Source organism: Carassius auratus, unplaced genomic scaffold (genome assembly GCF_003368295.1).
Source record: "Carassius auratus strain Wakin unplaced genomic scaffold, ASM336829v1 scaf_tig00216852, whole genome shotgun sequence".
Classification (NCBI taxonomy): Eukaryota; Metazoa; Chordata; class Actinopteri; order Cypriniformes; family Cyprinidae; genus Carassius; species Carassius auratus.
In genome coordinates, this window is record NW_020528767.1 from 237,719 (window position 1) to 254,976 (window position 17,258).

Below are 17,258 nucleotides of genomic sequence, written 5' to 3' on the forward strand. Positions count from 1 at the left end.
TTCCCCTCGCTAAACTCCCTTCTGCCAAGGAGACCGCCCAGATCATGGTGGACCATGTTTTTAAGCTACATGGGTTACCCACTGATATTGTGTCTGATAGAGGCCCCCAATTTTCTTCTCAATTTTGGAAAGAATTTTGTCGTCTGATTGGGGCATCCGTTAGCCTCTCGTCCGGGTTTCATCCCCAGACGAACGGCCAAGCAGAGCGGACTAATCAAATCGTCGCCCGCATGCTCCGCAGTCTCACCCATCAGAATCCCGCGTCATGGTCACAGCAACTCTCTTGGGCCGAATACGCCCATAATTCACTCCCCTCCTCTGCTACGGGACTTTCACCCTTTCATTGCTGTCTCGGTTATCAACCTCCGATATTCGCGTCTCAAGACTCTGAGTCTAATGTTCCGTCCGTGCAAGCTTTTATTGGCCGATGCAAACGCACCTGGAGGAGAGTGCGATCTGCTCTCTGTCGAGCTAGAAGACGCATGACCGTTACGGCCAATAGGCGCAGAGTTAAGAGCCCTCGCTACGTTTGCGGCCAGAGAGTGTGGTTGTCCACTTCAAATTTACCTCTCCGGTCCGAATCACGCAAATTGTCTCCCCGCTTTATTGGACCATTTCGCATTGTAAGAATCATTAACCCTGTCGCAGTTAAACTTCACCTCCCGCCTAATCTACGTCGAGTCCACCCCGTGTTTCACGTCTCTTGCATTAAACCAGTCATCCGTCCCCCTTCTCGCCCGGTGCGCGTCCCTTGTCTTGTCGATGATACCCCCGTCTACAGGGTTCGCCGCATCCTCGACATGCGCCGTCGGGGACGCGGTCGACAATATCTGGTCGACTGGGAGGGGTATGGTCCTGAGGAGAGAAGTTGGGTTCCCTCCCGGGACGTCCTGGATCCTTCACTCATCGATGATTTCCTCCGGACCCGCCAGTTGTCCCCAGGAGCGCCAGGAGGCGCTCGTTGAGAGAGGGGGTACTGTCATGATCCTGGTCTTTTCCCTTCTCTCTGTCTCCCTCTTGTGATCACTTACTCACTCTTTCACGCACACTTTCCCACTCCTCCGCTCATTATCACTTTCAGCTGTCTCCCCTTTCATTCCCTCACCTGTCCCTTTTTGCCCTTGATTGTCTCTGCTTCTTATTCTCCTCCTAGCCCTGTCTCATTGTCGGATTATTCGATGACCTATCGTGAGATACACCTGTTCCCTAGTCCTGTCCTGTCTAGTCCGTGGATGGTTTCTTGTCATTTGTTTCTGCTGTGAGTAGTTTTGTCATTGGACTGTGTATTATCCAGCTGTGCCTGTTTGCAGAGTACCTGTGCTGCACCTGCCCCTGGCCTTTCACATCGCCGGCGACCTCCTCTGTTTTTTGACTGGGTGTTGACATCCCGGGGTCCCTGCCTCAGCCCCCGTGAAGATTTGTGTTTTCTCTGAGATCCTGTCGTCGGGCCATTTCTGTTTTGGGCTGAAGGAAGTCCGTGATTTTTGTTCTCTTTGTTCTGAGAGAGACTATTTTTCTTTATTAAAGACTGTCAATTGCACCTCTCCCTGGTCTTCCATCGTTCTTACCTCGTAACACAATCCCTGGCCACTACCTACATGCCCCATTTACCTTATATGTCTGTTTATTTATTTATAGTTTTATATTGTATATGTCTCAGTTAGTTTTTGATGCTGAATAACATCTGACAAACAATACAGAGGAGTTGAAGGCTGCTATCAAAGAAACCTGGGCTTCAGTATTGTCTCAGCAGAGCCACAGGCTGATCGCCTCCATCCCACTCCGCATTGAAGCAATGATTTGTGCAAAACGAATCCCAATCCCATAATTAAACCTACTTTGGAGATCTTGAACATTTCTGTTTTGTAAATCTTTTCTTGATTGATCTTTGAGAAAAAGTAAGATACTGATTTTTTTTTTCCTAAGCTGTAAGTCGTAACCATCAGAATAAAATAAAAATAAAATAAAATGGAAAACAGAAAATAGAACAGACTTTAATTTAGTTAATCAGAGCAGGGATAGTCAGCAGGGATTTTTTTTGTTTGCTTGTTTGTTTTGCTGAGAGGAGAATGGCAGGAAGGAGTAAAATTGGGCGAGGAGCTGCAGACCACAAGCTGAACAAAATGAACACAATCGTGCAAAAAAATCTGCACTTCACAGTTTCTGTTCAAAGTCTTCATCCTGTTTGTGTGAGTGAAAGAGCTGAACTTCCTCTAATGTTCATATAGATACTGTAAAGACAATCCACGCTTAGTTTACTGTCCATCTTGAGCTCCTCACTGAAGTAAAAGGAGGGGGACACCTCTGAGGGGCGGAGTTTATCAAGACGAAGTAAACCTAATCTGCAAGTATGGAAGCTGAAATCAAAATGTAGAGTTTATGCGTTTTTAAAATGGATGGATGTACCACAACCTTCAGGATATATTTTAATTGACGTACAGTAACAGTCCAACGCACATCGTAATCTCAACTCTTAATCTTCATGGGCTTTTCTTTTTGTATCCTATCTTGAAAATTTGAAGCAAAAAGGATTCTAATATAAAAGTGATAATATTGATAGCACCGTTAACTGTATTCCTCGAAATGCGCAAACTCGCTCTACTAAATCTTTATTGATATATTTTATTGATCGGATATTTTGGGAACTGTGAATATGATTCATAAATATTTTTTTCTCTGCCTATGGATTTGGTTATCACATGGTAAGTGATATGTTTTATTATTATTATTATTATTATTATTATTATTATTATTATTAAATAGTGGTTAATTCCCAAAAGTTGCCGTTTTTATATTTCCACACAATAACATTATTTCGGTATTTGAATATGTTTTACATCTGGAAAACAACCGACTCACAATAAAACAATATTGTTGTGTGTTTCAGTTGTTATTGGTGATACAGATGAAGTGAAGTCAGTGTCAGTGACTGAAGGAGATTCTGTCTCTCTAAACACTGATGTCTCTGAAGTACAGAGAAATGATCATATACTGTGGATATTTAACATTAACAATTCATACACTCGTATTGCTGAAATCTACAGACAGATCATCTATATAGATGATAATACTCTGATATTTGGAGACAGACTCCAGATGGACAGTCGGACTGGATCTCTGACCATCAGAAACATCAGAACTGAACACTCTGGACTTTATAAAATACAGATCGTCAAAGCTGCTGGGATCACATACAAGAGTTTTTCTGTTGCTGTCTATGGTGAGTAATATTTTACATGTTTAATAATATAAAAAAATGAAAGTGATGTTAAATTTTCAGAAGAATTGTTATTCAAGATGAATATATCTTTATCTAATAAGGTATAAGAGGGTGTGCTGTATTCAAAATATTATCAAAGCTAATCACATTGTAGACAGCCACAGTGCCTTATTGCTTAAAACATAAATTTATAAAAATGTTAAAGGAATAGTTCACTCAAAAATGAACATTTGCTGGAAATCTACTTTCTCTCAGACTGTTTAAGATGTGGTTTGTTTTTCATTGGAAGAGATGTTAACAAATGAAGCATTACATTGCTTTCTCACAAGTTGATTCTCTGCAGTAAATGGGTGCCGTCAGAACGAGATTCCAAACACAGAATACAACATCTTCAAATTTGTGCCCATTTATATTAAGCAACATTTGTATTTCTATTTATCTCTTATATTTCCAGCTCCTCTTCCCTCTCCTGTCATCAGCAGAGACACTTCAAACTGTTCTTCATCATCGTCATCATCTTCATCATCTTCATCATCATCTTCATCTAAACGTTCATCAGTGTCTAATTGTTCACTGTTGTGTTCAGTGTTGAATGTGAGTGCTGTGACTCTCTCCTGGTACAAAGGAAACAGTTTATTGTCCAGCATCAGTGTGTCTGATCTCAGCATCAGTCTCTCTCTACCTCTGGAGGTGGAATATCAGGAGAACAACATCTACAGCTGTGTGATCAACAATCCCATCACAAACCAGACCACACATCTCAACATCACTCAACTCTGTCAGCCATGTGAAGGTACGTCTATGGTGATATTAGTGATTATAATTAGTGATTAAATTCTTCAAAGTTTCCAAGACATGTTAAGTGAGTTTAGAGCTATGGTAACAATATCTTGACTGGTAATTACTATTGAAATACTTGTATAGCCTACCTAAACAGATTTGCAACAGTCTCTTACTTTTTTTAACTTTGCTGTAATAAAACAAATTTCATCCTGTGTATCCGTGTAGTATTTAGACTTCATATTAAACAGACATCACCTACAGGAGGGGCTATAGACAGCATTTAAAGCATAATACATATATATATATATATATATATATATATATATATATATATATATTATATATATATATATATATATATATACAGTACAGACCAAAAGTTTGGACACACCTTCTCTTTCTTTATTTTCATGACTATGAAAATTGTAGAGTCACACTGAAGGCATCAAGGGCTATTTGACCAAGAAGGAGAGTGATGGGGTGCTGCGCCAGATGACCTGGCCTCCACAGTCACCGGACCTGAACCCAATCCAGATGGTTTAGGGGTGAGCTGGACCGCAGACAGAAGACAAAAGGGCAAACAAGTGCTAAGCATCTCTCCGGGAACTCCTTCAAGACTGTTGGAAGACCATTTCAGGTGACTACCTCTTGAAGCTCATCAAGAGAATGCCAAGAGTGTGCAAAGCAGTAATCAAAGCAAAAGGTGACTACTTTGAAGAACCATCTTCAAAGGTGGTCATCTGGCGCAGCACCCCATCATTATATATATATATATATATATATATATATATATGTAAAATCGGCCTCTTCTGCAATTATCAAACACATTCACACTACTGCATACTTAGAATAACAGAATAACAGTTAAATCCCTGCTGACTGAGACAAGCCCAGTATGAACATCCCCTAATGGTCTCGGGTTTCCTTCACTGCCTTCACAAATAGTTTTCATGCTGCAGTTTAACTTTATGTAGAGCAGATGTTGGGTGTAGTTGCTGGAGAATAACAGTCCCCTGATGTTAATTCCAGATGTCATGCAGGGTGACCACTGTCCCACCTTGCAGCTGCTTGTTGCTGAGAAGCAAAACAAACATCAGATGTGTTTCCGCTCTTCTGCAGTGAAGGTCGATGCATTGCTCTGAGCTGTTATTTGTACTGTAGAAAATCCAAACAAAGCCTGGACGTTTTTCCAGGAAGGAGGAGGTTTTGAGTGATATATAGTTTGTTGTATTTCAGAAATCAATGGGAAATTAAATTTTGCATAATTTGACTACTTTGTTGTGTTGCAGAAAATTAAAAAAACGAAAGGGTATAAAACAATAAATGTAAATGCATATTTAAAAATAATAATAATCATAATCTGTCTTTTACGACAAAGTGTTTCTTATTTCTGTTCACATTTGTGTTCTGCATCCAAGCAGAACTGCACAAGCATCTTTTTTTTTGTTGCACTTAACAAATGCCAGCTGCACTGTGACCCATTACCTGCTCTGCTCAAGATGAGACGCGCTGTGGTCTTCGGTCAGATGTGGTACGGGTGTCTATTATTGGAGATATGAGATGCAGAAGGGGTGCAGAACGTGCTCTGGAAACACTGTGGGCGAAAGGCTACATATGAAACCAAGGCCTCTAAAACAGCACTGAAGACAAAAAAAAAAAAAAAAGGCAAATGTGTCATAGCAATACTTTAAAACAACATACTTAATCAGAGATGTCTAAATTAAAATATAATAAGATGTTCTGATGAACTTTTACCAGAAGCTGCCAATAGATGCTGTAAAAACAAATAGTGGTCTATTGAACAGAAATTCATTTGACAAAAATGCTTGACTGAATTAGTTGCTCAGAGGAAATATAAGTATGCATTGAGGAAGATGGCTGACCTTGACCTCGGGTCATGAGTAACAATGAGTTAATTGTGAATGAATGTAGAAAACTGTTGTTCTATAATTCCCATGAGACACGATTCAAGTATGCAGATTCCCTTGTGCAAATCATTTGGCAGTAAAACACTGAACCTTGAGGATGGTGTTCAAAAATGTAATTTAATATGCCATTTAAATATCTTTTGTTAAACACAGAAATAGTGCATGAATGTTATTCACACAAATGTACATTTATCATAAACACTTCTTTCAGCATAAGACAGGAAATAGTGGCCAGCCAAAACCAAAGTGTCACAACATCTCTAGATAGTGTGAACTGAGTATAGAAATGAAACTGCATTAACTATTCAGTATCTAATGTTATGTCATTTTTGTGCCCTGACTGACATCTTTACTGATGTTAATTGACTCTTGTGCTTAAGACTGAATCCTGTGCTGTTGTAAACCATATATTTTTGTCACAAAAAATGTTCTTGGTGTTTTCAGTCTAAATCACCCGTTAACAGAACAGACTCTTTGATTTACTCAGCAGCTTTGAGGTTTCGTACTCATTAGAGCAGACTAAAAAGAGGCTTTTATTTCATTTAGTTAATCAGAGCAGCAGGGATTTATTTGTTATTTTTTGCTGAGAGGAAAATGGCAGGAAGAAGTAAACTGGGAGAGGATCTGCAAACCACAAGCTGAGCAAAATAAATACTTTTGTGCAAAAAAAAATCTGCACCTCAACACAGTTTCTGCTCAAAGTCTTCATCCTGTTTGTGTGAGTGAAAGAGCTGAACTTCCTCTAATGTTCATATAGCTACTGTAAAGACGATCCACGCATAGTTTACTGTCAATCTTGAGCTCCTCACTGAAGTAAAAGAAGGGGGACCCGAGGGGTGGAGTTTATCCAGACGAAGTATGCTAACCCAAATCTGGAAGTATGGAAACTGAAATCAAAATTTTGCGTTTTGGATTCTGTTGGCTACTTTTTTCTTCACTTAAAAATATCGTGCGTTTTTAAAATGGATGGATGTACCACAACCTTCAGGATATATTTTAATCGACGTACAGTAAGATTCCAACGCACATCGTAATCACAACTCTTAATCTTCATGGGCTTTTCTTTTTGTATCTCATCTTGAAAATTTCAAGCGAAAACGATACTAATATAAATGTTATAATAGGCTATTGAGAGCACCGTTAACTGTATTCCTCGAAATTATCGTTTTTGTTTTAAACGTATTAGGTTTCTTTTAATAGGCCTATTCGACTTCGAAAAAAGCGGACGAGCAAACTCGCTCTAATAAATCATGAGTTTATTGATCGGATATTTTGGGAACTGTGAATATGATTCATAAAACTTTTTTCCTCTTCCTATGGATTTGGTTCTCACATGGTAAGTGATACGTTTTTTATTAAATAGTGTTTCATTCCCAAAAGTTGCCGTTTTTGTATTTTCAAACAATATATATTTCGGTATTTTGAATAGCCTAACATCTGGAAAACATCCTAAAGACATAAACAACCGACTCAAGTCTGAGTTGATGAACAAGTCCTTTTCAATGGGCTTGTTGTTTTTTGTTATGTATATATATATATATATATATATATATATATATTTTAACTGGAGAAATATATGAATAAAACAATATTGTTGTGTGTTTCAGTTGTTATTGGTGATACAGATGAAGTGAAGTCAGTGTCAGTGACTGAAGGAGATTCTGTCTCTCTTAACTCTGGTGTCTCTGAAGTACAGAGAGATGATCAAATACTGTGGATATTTAACATTAACAATTCAGACATTCGTATTGCTGAAATCCATAAGCAGGTCATTGATATGTTTAACAGTAAAGAGATATTTGGAGACAGACTCCAGTTGGACATTCGGACTGGATCTCTGACCATCAGAAACATCAGAACTGAACACTCTGGACTTTATAAACTACAGATCATCAAAGCTGCTGGGATCACATACAAGAGTTTTTCTGTTGCTGTCTATGGTGAGTAATATTGCATGTTTAATAATATAAAAAAATAAAAGTGATGTTAAATTATCAGAAGAATTGTTCTTTAAGACTAATAACCCTTTAAGGTAAAAGAGGGTGTGCTGTATTCAAAATATTATCAAGACTAATCACATTATAAACAGCCACAGTGCGTTATTGCTTAAAACATATATTTATAAAAAATGTTAAAGAAATAGTTCACTCAAAAATGGACATTTCCTGGAAATCTAGTTTCTCTCAGACTGTTTAAGATGTGGTTTGTTTTTCATTGGAAGAGATAACAAATTAAAACAAATTTTAACAAATTAAAAAACATTACGTTGCTATCTCACAAGTTGATTCTCTGCAGTAAATGGGTGCCGTCAGAACGAGATTCCAAACACAGAATACAACTTCTTCAATTTTTTCCCCATTTAAATTAAGTAACATTTGTATTTCCATTTATTCTCAATATTTCCAGCTCGTCTGCCTGTTCCTGTCATCACCAGAGACACTTCAAACTGTTCTTCATCATCATCATCATCATCATCTAAACGTTCATCAGTGTCTAATTGTTCACTGCTGTGTTCAGCTGTGAATGTGAGTGCTGTGACTCTCTCCTGGTACAAAGGAAACAGTTTATTGTCCAGCATCAGTGTGTCTGATCTCAGCATCAGTCTCTCTCTACCTCTGGAGGTGGAATATCAGGAGAACAACATCTACAGCTGTGTGATCAACAATCCCATCACAAACCAGACTCAACACAACATCAACATCACTCAACTCTGTCAGCCATGTGAAGGTACGTCTGTAGTGATATTAGTGATTATAATTAGTGATTAAATATATTCTTCAAGCTTTCCAAGACATGTTAAGTTAGATTGAGAGCTATGGTAATAATGTCTTGACTGATAATTATTATTGTTCTGTTGTTCATTACAGAGCTCATGCAGCAGTCACAGATGGTGGTAATATCAGTTATAGTGATAGCTCTGATCGTGGTTGTAGCTGTGGGGGTGATATACTTTTACAACAAGAATCGCAAAGAAGCATGCCCAGAAGGCAAGTATTACTCTTTTCATCACATATTATGAGGATTCTGAGACAAAATCAAGATTTTAAAAGATGTGCCACAAAATCTGTTTTTAAACACCATTTAAGACTTATTTGAAAAATGTAACATTATCATTAAAACAGTCCAGACTTGTGAGGAAGAAGTACTTTATGCCGAAACAAGATTCTGTGCGCGTAGTGCTCACAGTACGGTAAGACACAGTATTGCAGTGTGCACTGAATCTGTCTGCAGAAACCACAAGCGCTGAGAGAAACACATGCGCTTACACATGTGAAGACGAAGCAGAAAATGTGCCATTCTGTGCTGATGTCAGTGTTGTACTTATTTGTCTGTGCAATATGTTGCCTTTCAAGCAATTTTAGCTCAATTCCTGCTCATGCTTGTTTTTTTCTGCTTAGGCCTCAGTTGTACATGATAGCATCCCCACTTTGCAATATCAACTTGAGAAAGCACATTATACCAGAAAATGTTCTCATTTCTCAGAGCTAGTACAGTTTAGAAAGGATTGAGGCTGACATTTTTCTGAATACTATGATTATTCCTCTGTAAAGCCACAGGCATCTGTAACACGCACAAACAGTGATGCACAGTCATCAAATCACAAAAGCATTCATTATAAACCCTGATTATTCAATGGCAGCTGAATTAAATGAAGGAAAGCAGTGATTTCCTTTCAGCTCTACAAGAAATTAAACAATGAACAGTGTTTTTAAAAAATGTTAAATAACCACAATGTCCTTTAAAATCCAAAAGCAAAGCTCTTACTTGCCAGTATTTAAAAAAGTTAAAACAATCAAATAAAACACCAGGCTTTTGCTCTCATGTCCTTTGCTTGTAATTGTCTTTGTGTTCAACCGTTGTCCTTGAGCCGATTTATAGTGTTTATAGTCAAGAAGTATTACAAGAACATCACCAGACTGTTGATATAGATGTATACACACAAACATTACTTATATACATGTACACATAACACAATTTTGTTGTTGTTTTAGTTTTAATTCCTAACGTTTGTGTTTTGTTTTCTTTCAGAAACCTGATGAAGAACACCACATCATATACTCGAGTGTTAATGTAAAATGAAAGGATCAGTGTATTTGCCTCTTGGTGACTAATATGTTGCGTGCATGAAAAACTCATTTTCAAGTATATCAGGTTCAATGATCTCAAAGTGCATCTTTAAGTGCAGATTTCAGAGAGTGACAAATGCTTCACAGTTCCGAATGGAAGTGATTAAAGACTAGTGTTTCAGTTTCATCAGTATTTTATCACTATTTCAAGATCGATTAACATCCTGTTTATGTATTATTCATTTCTCTGGAATATTTGACATTGACTGGTCAGTTGGCATTCAGCAAGAAAATATTTCTGCATAACCTCTGCTCGTCTGAGTGACTCCGTATAACTTACGACTCATCCCTAAAATCTCATACTATTTAATGGTTTATACCTAATGTTACTTAGGAACTTCAGTGTTCGACGCCAGTTTAATCTAACTTTGGCCTTCCAGCATGCTGTTACTTGATCTGCATTCAGCTGTTTACCTGTTAGACAAGACATGTTCTTACAAGTTCAGCTCTGTTACAGGAATCTTTCTCTTATATTCTGTTAAACATTCCCAGACACTGAAGTCTTAACAAAACATCTTGTTGTTGTTTTTTTTATTTTTTTTATCAGCTCTATTATATATATATATATATATATAATTGGTTTGCTAAATATATATTTGTGCACTATTTTGTAAACCTTTTCTACATTATTTTTGTACCTTTTAGATTCTTGGATCATAACTTTGTATTGAAAGATTTTTTTTGTATTATTGAACATGCACTTGTAAGCAGATGAAAGTCGGATTCATATGAAATATGAATTCATAAGTTTTTCTACACATTCCAATTAAAATATTTTGAACCTTCTGCGTTGTTGTTGTGCCATCAGCAAATCAAAATTGTAAAGATTTTTCTTTCCTGCTTCTCCAGAATGATTATTCAGATGACATTTACAGCATTGGCTCACATGTTGTGCACAGGAGTCCCCTGGACGTCACATCTAGTTTGACTGCTTCTGCCTTTGAGATGAATGGGAATTTAAACAGTTGACTGTCTTCAGTTATTATATAGACATCCTTTTTCACAGATTAGATCCTGAAAGTCTGGCTCCCATTTTATTCCAACCCTAACTGAAAAGCCATAACTTGTCTGCCGTTACTTGCTCAGCTCGTCAGACAGGACATGTCTGTGCAACTAATACTGGAAATGTTCCACTGTATTTTACATGTTAGCTCTGAGCTCATCAGAAAAAGTTGTATTTCTACAGCACTTTTTTAGTATAGAAAAAGAAAATGTGTACTCAATACTGTTTTCTGTAATGTGTGCCCAACTGATCTTGACATACTAATGCTGATCTAGTCTCACAGGTAAAGTAGTAATGCAATGCAAACAAATCTTTTTCTACATTCATGTATTAAACTAAAACAGCACTGACCATGTGTTTATGTCATTAAATTAGTGTTGCCCCAATAAAAAATTATTTTGCCATGACAAAAAGTATCTAAAAAAGTCAAGTCAAGTCTGCTTTATTGTCAATTCTTCAACATGTACAGTACATAGATACAGAGTATTGAAATTGCATTTCTCTCAGACCCTTTGTGCAACCAGATAACATTAACAGTAAAACATTAAATACAGATAATAAAATATAAAGTACAACTATACAAATATGTCATGTAAAAAAGAAGACAAGTAAAGCAGCACAAGGCACATGGCAGGTAGAGTGCAAACCAGTGTCGTAAACAGTGCAGATAAAATTATTGTAGTGCAAAAGACCTTATTTAGTCTGGTTTCAATGCTGAATGAGGTAGTGAGCAGACCGATGCTGTACAAAGTGTCTGTTGTGGATCCCAGAGTGTTTGAGGGAGCTGGTGGTGGTGGTGGTGCATGGGGAAAAAGAGGGGAGGGGGCAAGGTCAAGGGAAGTTCAGGTCACTGACAGCCTGATGAATAAAGCTGTCATTCAGTCTTCAAAGCTTCAAAGGATGTGTTGCAGGCGCCATACCACACAGTGATGCAGCTAGTCAGGATGGTGCCTCTGTAGAAGGTGTACATGATGGGGGCGGGACTCTGGCTCTTTTCAGTTTGCAGAGGAAGTTGAAACGCTGCTGTGCTTTCTTGGCCAATGCTGAGGTGTTGTCGGTCCAGGAGAGATCCTCTGTGTTGTGCACATCCAGGAACCCTCTCCACAGTCGCACCATTGATGGTCAGAGGAGCATGCTGAGTGTGCACTCTCCTGAATTCAACAACAATCTCCTTCTACTTTTCAATGTTCAGAGAGAGATTTTTGTCACTGCAACATTGGCCAGGCGGCTCACCTCGCTCCTGTAGTTTGTCTCATCTCTGTTGCTAATGAGACCCACCACAGTCATGTCATCCGCAAAATTAATAAAGAGGTTGGAGTTGTGCGACGGTGTGCAGTTGTGGGTCAGCAGAGTGAAGAGGCGGGGGCTCAGCACACATCCTTGGGGGACCCCAGTGTTCAGTGTGATCGTGCTGGATGTGTTGCTGCCAATTGTTGAGCCTCAGTTGTACCAGTTTGTGGATGAGCTGTTGAGGGATGATTCTGTTGAATGCTGAACTGAAGTCTATGAACAGCATTCTGACGTATGAGTATTTTTTGTCTAGATGTTTGAGTGCTGAGTGGAGGGCAGTGGCGATGGCGCAATCGGTTTGAGCGGTCGGACTGAAATGCAAACTGGAAGGGATCCAGGGAGGGGGGGAGGGCAGACTTGATGTGATGCATGACTAGCCGTTCGAAACATTTCATGAGAATGGGAGTATAGTGCAACTGGATGGAAGTCATGGAAGCAGGGTGGAGACAGCTTCTTCAGGACTGGAATGATGGTGGTATCTTTAAAGAATGTGGGGGCAACAGCCTGACATAGTGAAATGTTGAAAATGTCTGTGAAGACCTGAGTGAGTTCTGTCTTCAAAAGTCGTTCACTAATGTATTTAGCCCAACAATTTTTGGAATGTTCTAAAGAAAGACGTCATTGTAGACTTACACATTAATTATTTGACTAATTCTTAAAACAAACCATGTCTCTGCTTGTCAAGTCTGGAGTTGTTAAATGTGGTGACTTCAAGTCAGTGACACTAGAGGGAGCCAAAACGTTAAACAATGTGCATCTTTCATAAATAGTATGTGACAATAGAAGTCCAAAAGCCACAATCCATGTTGCTTTTAAGTAGAATTCAGAACAACAACTACAAATAGAAAGAACTACAAGAATTTTTAGTTCTGACTTTCATAATTTATTTCATGATTTAAAACCTGTAAATCAACTGCTATTTCATGGTCCACAACATGAGAAAAAGCAATTTACATGAACAACTATGTGGCACCATTGTGCAGCAGCAAGCATTTCTACCTCAAGAAACCTCAAAGTTGATCTGTAGATAAATTTGTGCAAATGTATAGGTCCCCATTTCTATATTTCGCTTGGGGCCCTCAAATCACTAAATCCACCCCTGCGTAAATGTTACCATATTTTAAATTCAAAAGAGCCATAATTGAGAAATAAATGTAGTTTGCATCACTGGATATTACTGTCAGTTAACATTTGTCTTTCCTTCAACATTAAAGCTGAATGTTGCCAGTAACGTCAGTCACAGCAAAACTGTTCCATGTTTTTCAGCAAAATTTACTGTTTGTTATTTATTTGATATCGACACATTTGCTGGTAGTAATGCCATAAATGAGTTCTATCTGTTGCAACATTTCTTACTGCCTTCTGTTAAAAAATATTTTTTTACCAAGGTAAATCTGCATATAATTAGAATAAAAATTAAAATATTGTTTAATGTAAAATATGTTAAAGATTAGCAAACAGGTTGTTGATTTATTTGTTACCTCACAAAAGCTATTTATTCGGTGTAGAGAAGCCTCTTTCACTGACATCCATTCTGAAATACGGACTCTGGTCTCCTGCTGTCATGATCCGGTCTATAAACTTCTGGCCCCACGTTACAGAATACTCTGCCACACAAACATAAAGCAGCTTTACAGAGGAACATTGGCCAGGTATGGACACTGCACATATATTATTAGCTCTTAAACAAGGTCCCAATGCTGGCGAAATGAAAGCTTTAGCCTAAGTTCTGCCAGGAAGGCTCAATCACTTCGTCACTAATTAGCTTCATCATTATCCAATCACGTCTTTATACTTTGGTATAAAAGATCGTACTTACACATGTTTGAGTTCGCAGATGCCGACGTGATAACAACCTACACCCTCCCCACAACCACCAGGATGGTCCTGTCCTTACCTTCCAGGGGGGTCGGCTGCGCCCCTGCCTTCGTCTTCAGGCAGGAAATGCAAGTCCGCTACCCTCGAATTACGAACCATGGACGGGGCCTTCCGCCAAAGAAATTTATAATTTTGCTTGCTGAATTGTCAATAAATGTATGCTTCGTACGTTTTAACTCCCGAGTCTTTCTGGTAGAACTATATTCAGGAGTCTCTAGCCATTGCCTATTACTCTGATTTACTGGACTGTTTGTTGATAGAGTTTTTTTTTTCATTAATCAGCCACTGAGGTCTAAGCTCAGAGGCGAGGGTCCGTGTTCACCACTTTGCCAGTTTATGGACTATGCTTTGTTGTGTGTTGGCTCTTCATTCACTGTGGGCATCGCAGAGGAAGAACATGACACCTCACTCACTCATGTAATGGCAGCCGCACTAGAGCACAAAATGGTGGCAACTGCTGAGCCTGATTGCAAGATGACCAACCCGGCACCACAGCACAAAATGGCCGCCAATCTAGAGTCCGCTCCTTGCAAGCATGGCCCAGAACCCGCTCATCGCATGCACCCTCTGGGAGGTTGGGTCGTGGTACTTCCTCCAGAAATGGCAGTCAGAGCTGATCTTCCTGAGTCCAGTCAAATAATAGTCAATCTTCCTGAAGCAAGTCAAGTCGCCGTTGACCTTCCAGTGTCAAGTCAAGTCACCGTTGATCTTCACAAGTCAAGTCACCATTGATCTCCATGAGTCAAGTCAAGTCTCCGTTGATCTTCCAGAGTCTCTTCACGTTTCAGCTGGACTTCCAGAGTCTCTTCACCTCTCAGCTGAACTCCCAGAGTCTCATCATATCACAGCTGATCATCCAGAGACTTGTCTCATCCTGTCTGTTGCATCCAGATATTTAAGGTCAGTCCTTCGGTATCCCAGTCTGGCTTCCAGTGTGAGGGATACACCACTGGTATCTGCATGCACAACTGTTATCCTCAAACCTACTTACTCTAGCTATTCTGCTCCTGAACTAACTCTCCTGTCTGAAGCTCTTCCCATCATGGGGATTGCTTTAGGATGCGTTTGGGCTGCGTTCATCACCACAGCACTGCCTGAGGTGGCAACGTCCACTGTGATGTCTCCAGAGGTGTGTGACGACTGGGTGAAGGAAGGACTGGAAACAATAGCGAGTTAACAATTTAATTAAAGTAAATAAACAAACAGGAATACAAAGACAATGCTGGGAAGACGACAATCCAAGATGGCTGTGAGGTGGTGGGGAAGAAGGCAGCAGGAGAGGATGGCACAGGAACTGCGGGGAATAGAGCCGAAGGTAAGTCTTGATGCTGAGTGAAAGTGCGGAGAGTGGATGAGGTTCCGGGGGAAACATGGACATCCAACGCAAACAACACAGAAGCAAAAAGACAGAGGTAACGACATTAAACAATGTTCTCACAAACACAAGACGTGAGACAAGCCAATATATAGAGTGTGTAATGAGTGACAGCTGCTGCTGATGACAATTAACGGAGATGCCCACAAACTAATCAGTGCAGACGCGAAACACACAGACTTCACCACACAAGTGCAAAACCCAGGGATCACGGTTTACCAACCGTGACAAGGTGGCGGTACATGCTGCAGAACCTTCTGAAGTGGCGGTGCTTGCTTCAGCTCCTTGTATGGTGGTGGCGCTCAGCAATGTTCTCTCAGCCTGTTGTTTGCTGTCAAGGAGACTGTTACTACTGTGGAACTTCCAGAGGTTGCAGGAACTGCTGCAGAACCTTCGGAGGTGTCAGTATCCATCTATGAACTCTCATGTCATGATCCGGTCTATAAACAGGTCACCCGCTCTTCATATGGACTTTCACACTACACTGACTGTTACACATCACCCTGGACTACATTTCCCATGCTCCATTGCTCTAATCACAAGCTCACCTGAAACCAATCACACACAGCTGCTATCAATAAAATACACTATATAAATCAGTCTCACACCACCATTTGGCGCCGAGTATTGTTTAGCCTAGCTACCTTAACAAGCACGTCCTAGTTTCCTGTTTCCCAGGCTTGTTGTTTCCCTCGATCGTGTTTCTGTTTTTTGGATTTTTCTCTATTGTCTTGCCATTTGGACTCTGTTTGCCCCTGGCTGGACTATTACTTGTGTACTTGGATTACACCTCTTGTCAAGCCCTTTGGATATTGTCTGTCGATCGACGACCCACGCATGGAATACTCTTGTGTCTTGACCTCAACATACCTGTTTGCCATTGTTTGACCCTGCTTGTGTTTGACTATTTTTCTAAATAAAAGCTTGCACATGGATCCGCACCCCTCATGTCTCCCATGTTACCCCTTTCCTGCACACTGAAAAAAGTGTTAGCATTAGCCATTGCAGTTCTTTGGCTAAAGGTTTCAGATTTGCCTTCCAGTTGTTTTGAATTCACTCTCTGCTTTAGTCAACAAAGAATAAAAAGTGTACAGCAAAGCAGTGCAACAATAAGTGCAGAATTCTGCTGTGCACTACATTCTCTAACTGCTACAGAATGATTGACATGCTGGTTTAAACGTGCGCTTGCCGACTAAGCTTCCCTATTTTAGCAAAGTCAAACCATGACCCATCATGGACCTGATTCAGCTGCCATGAGTGACTGATCAGCATGACGCATCAGCTAGCAGGGTTAAATTTAAACGCTTCTCCTCCTCGATGGTGATTGGTGAGAAAAAATTATCACAAAATATAAAATTTTCCAATCAGCAGATGTTATGTGTGAGTGTGTGCATTATAAAGAGACATAAATTAAGTTCCATTTTGTAATGGTTATGTGATTGACCTGTGTTTCTCTATCTTGATTGTGGTTCAAACTCCGGTGGTTTAACATAGGCTACAGGATGTGGGGGGACGGGGACTTTAAACCCACACAGAGGAAGTAGATCATAAGTGATAGAGCTGATGTGGGAAATTACAACTGTTTGCAGCTAATAGTCTGAATGATTTATTTGATGTATAAAGCTACATACAACTTCTTTTTAGTTTGTTTTTA

At 39.5% G+C, this 17,258-nt stretch overlaps 1 protein-coding gene across 1 annotated transcript; it reads left to right on the forward strand.

The window, feature by feature from the left end:
- Positions 1-6,773: 6,773 nt before the first annotated feature.
- On the forward strand, positions 6,774-10,844 carry LOC113099066 (uncharacterized). Its single transcript, XM_026264143.1, has 5 exons — positions 6,774-7,267; positions 7,539-7,871; positions 8,338-8,658; positions 8,799-9,121; positions 9,961-10,844. The coding sequence occupies exons 1-4, from the start codon at positions 7,219-7,221 to the stop codon at positions 8,948-8,950; spliced, it is 855 nt and encodes a 284-aa protein (XP_026119928.1). The 5' UTR covers positions 6,774-7,218; the 3' UTR covers positions 8,951-9,121; positions 9,961-10,844.
- Positions 10,845-17,258: the final 6,414 nt, after the last annotated feature.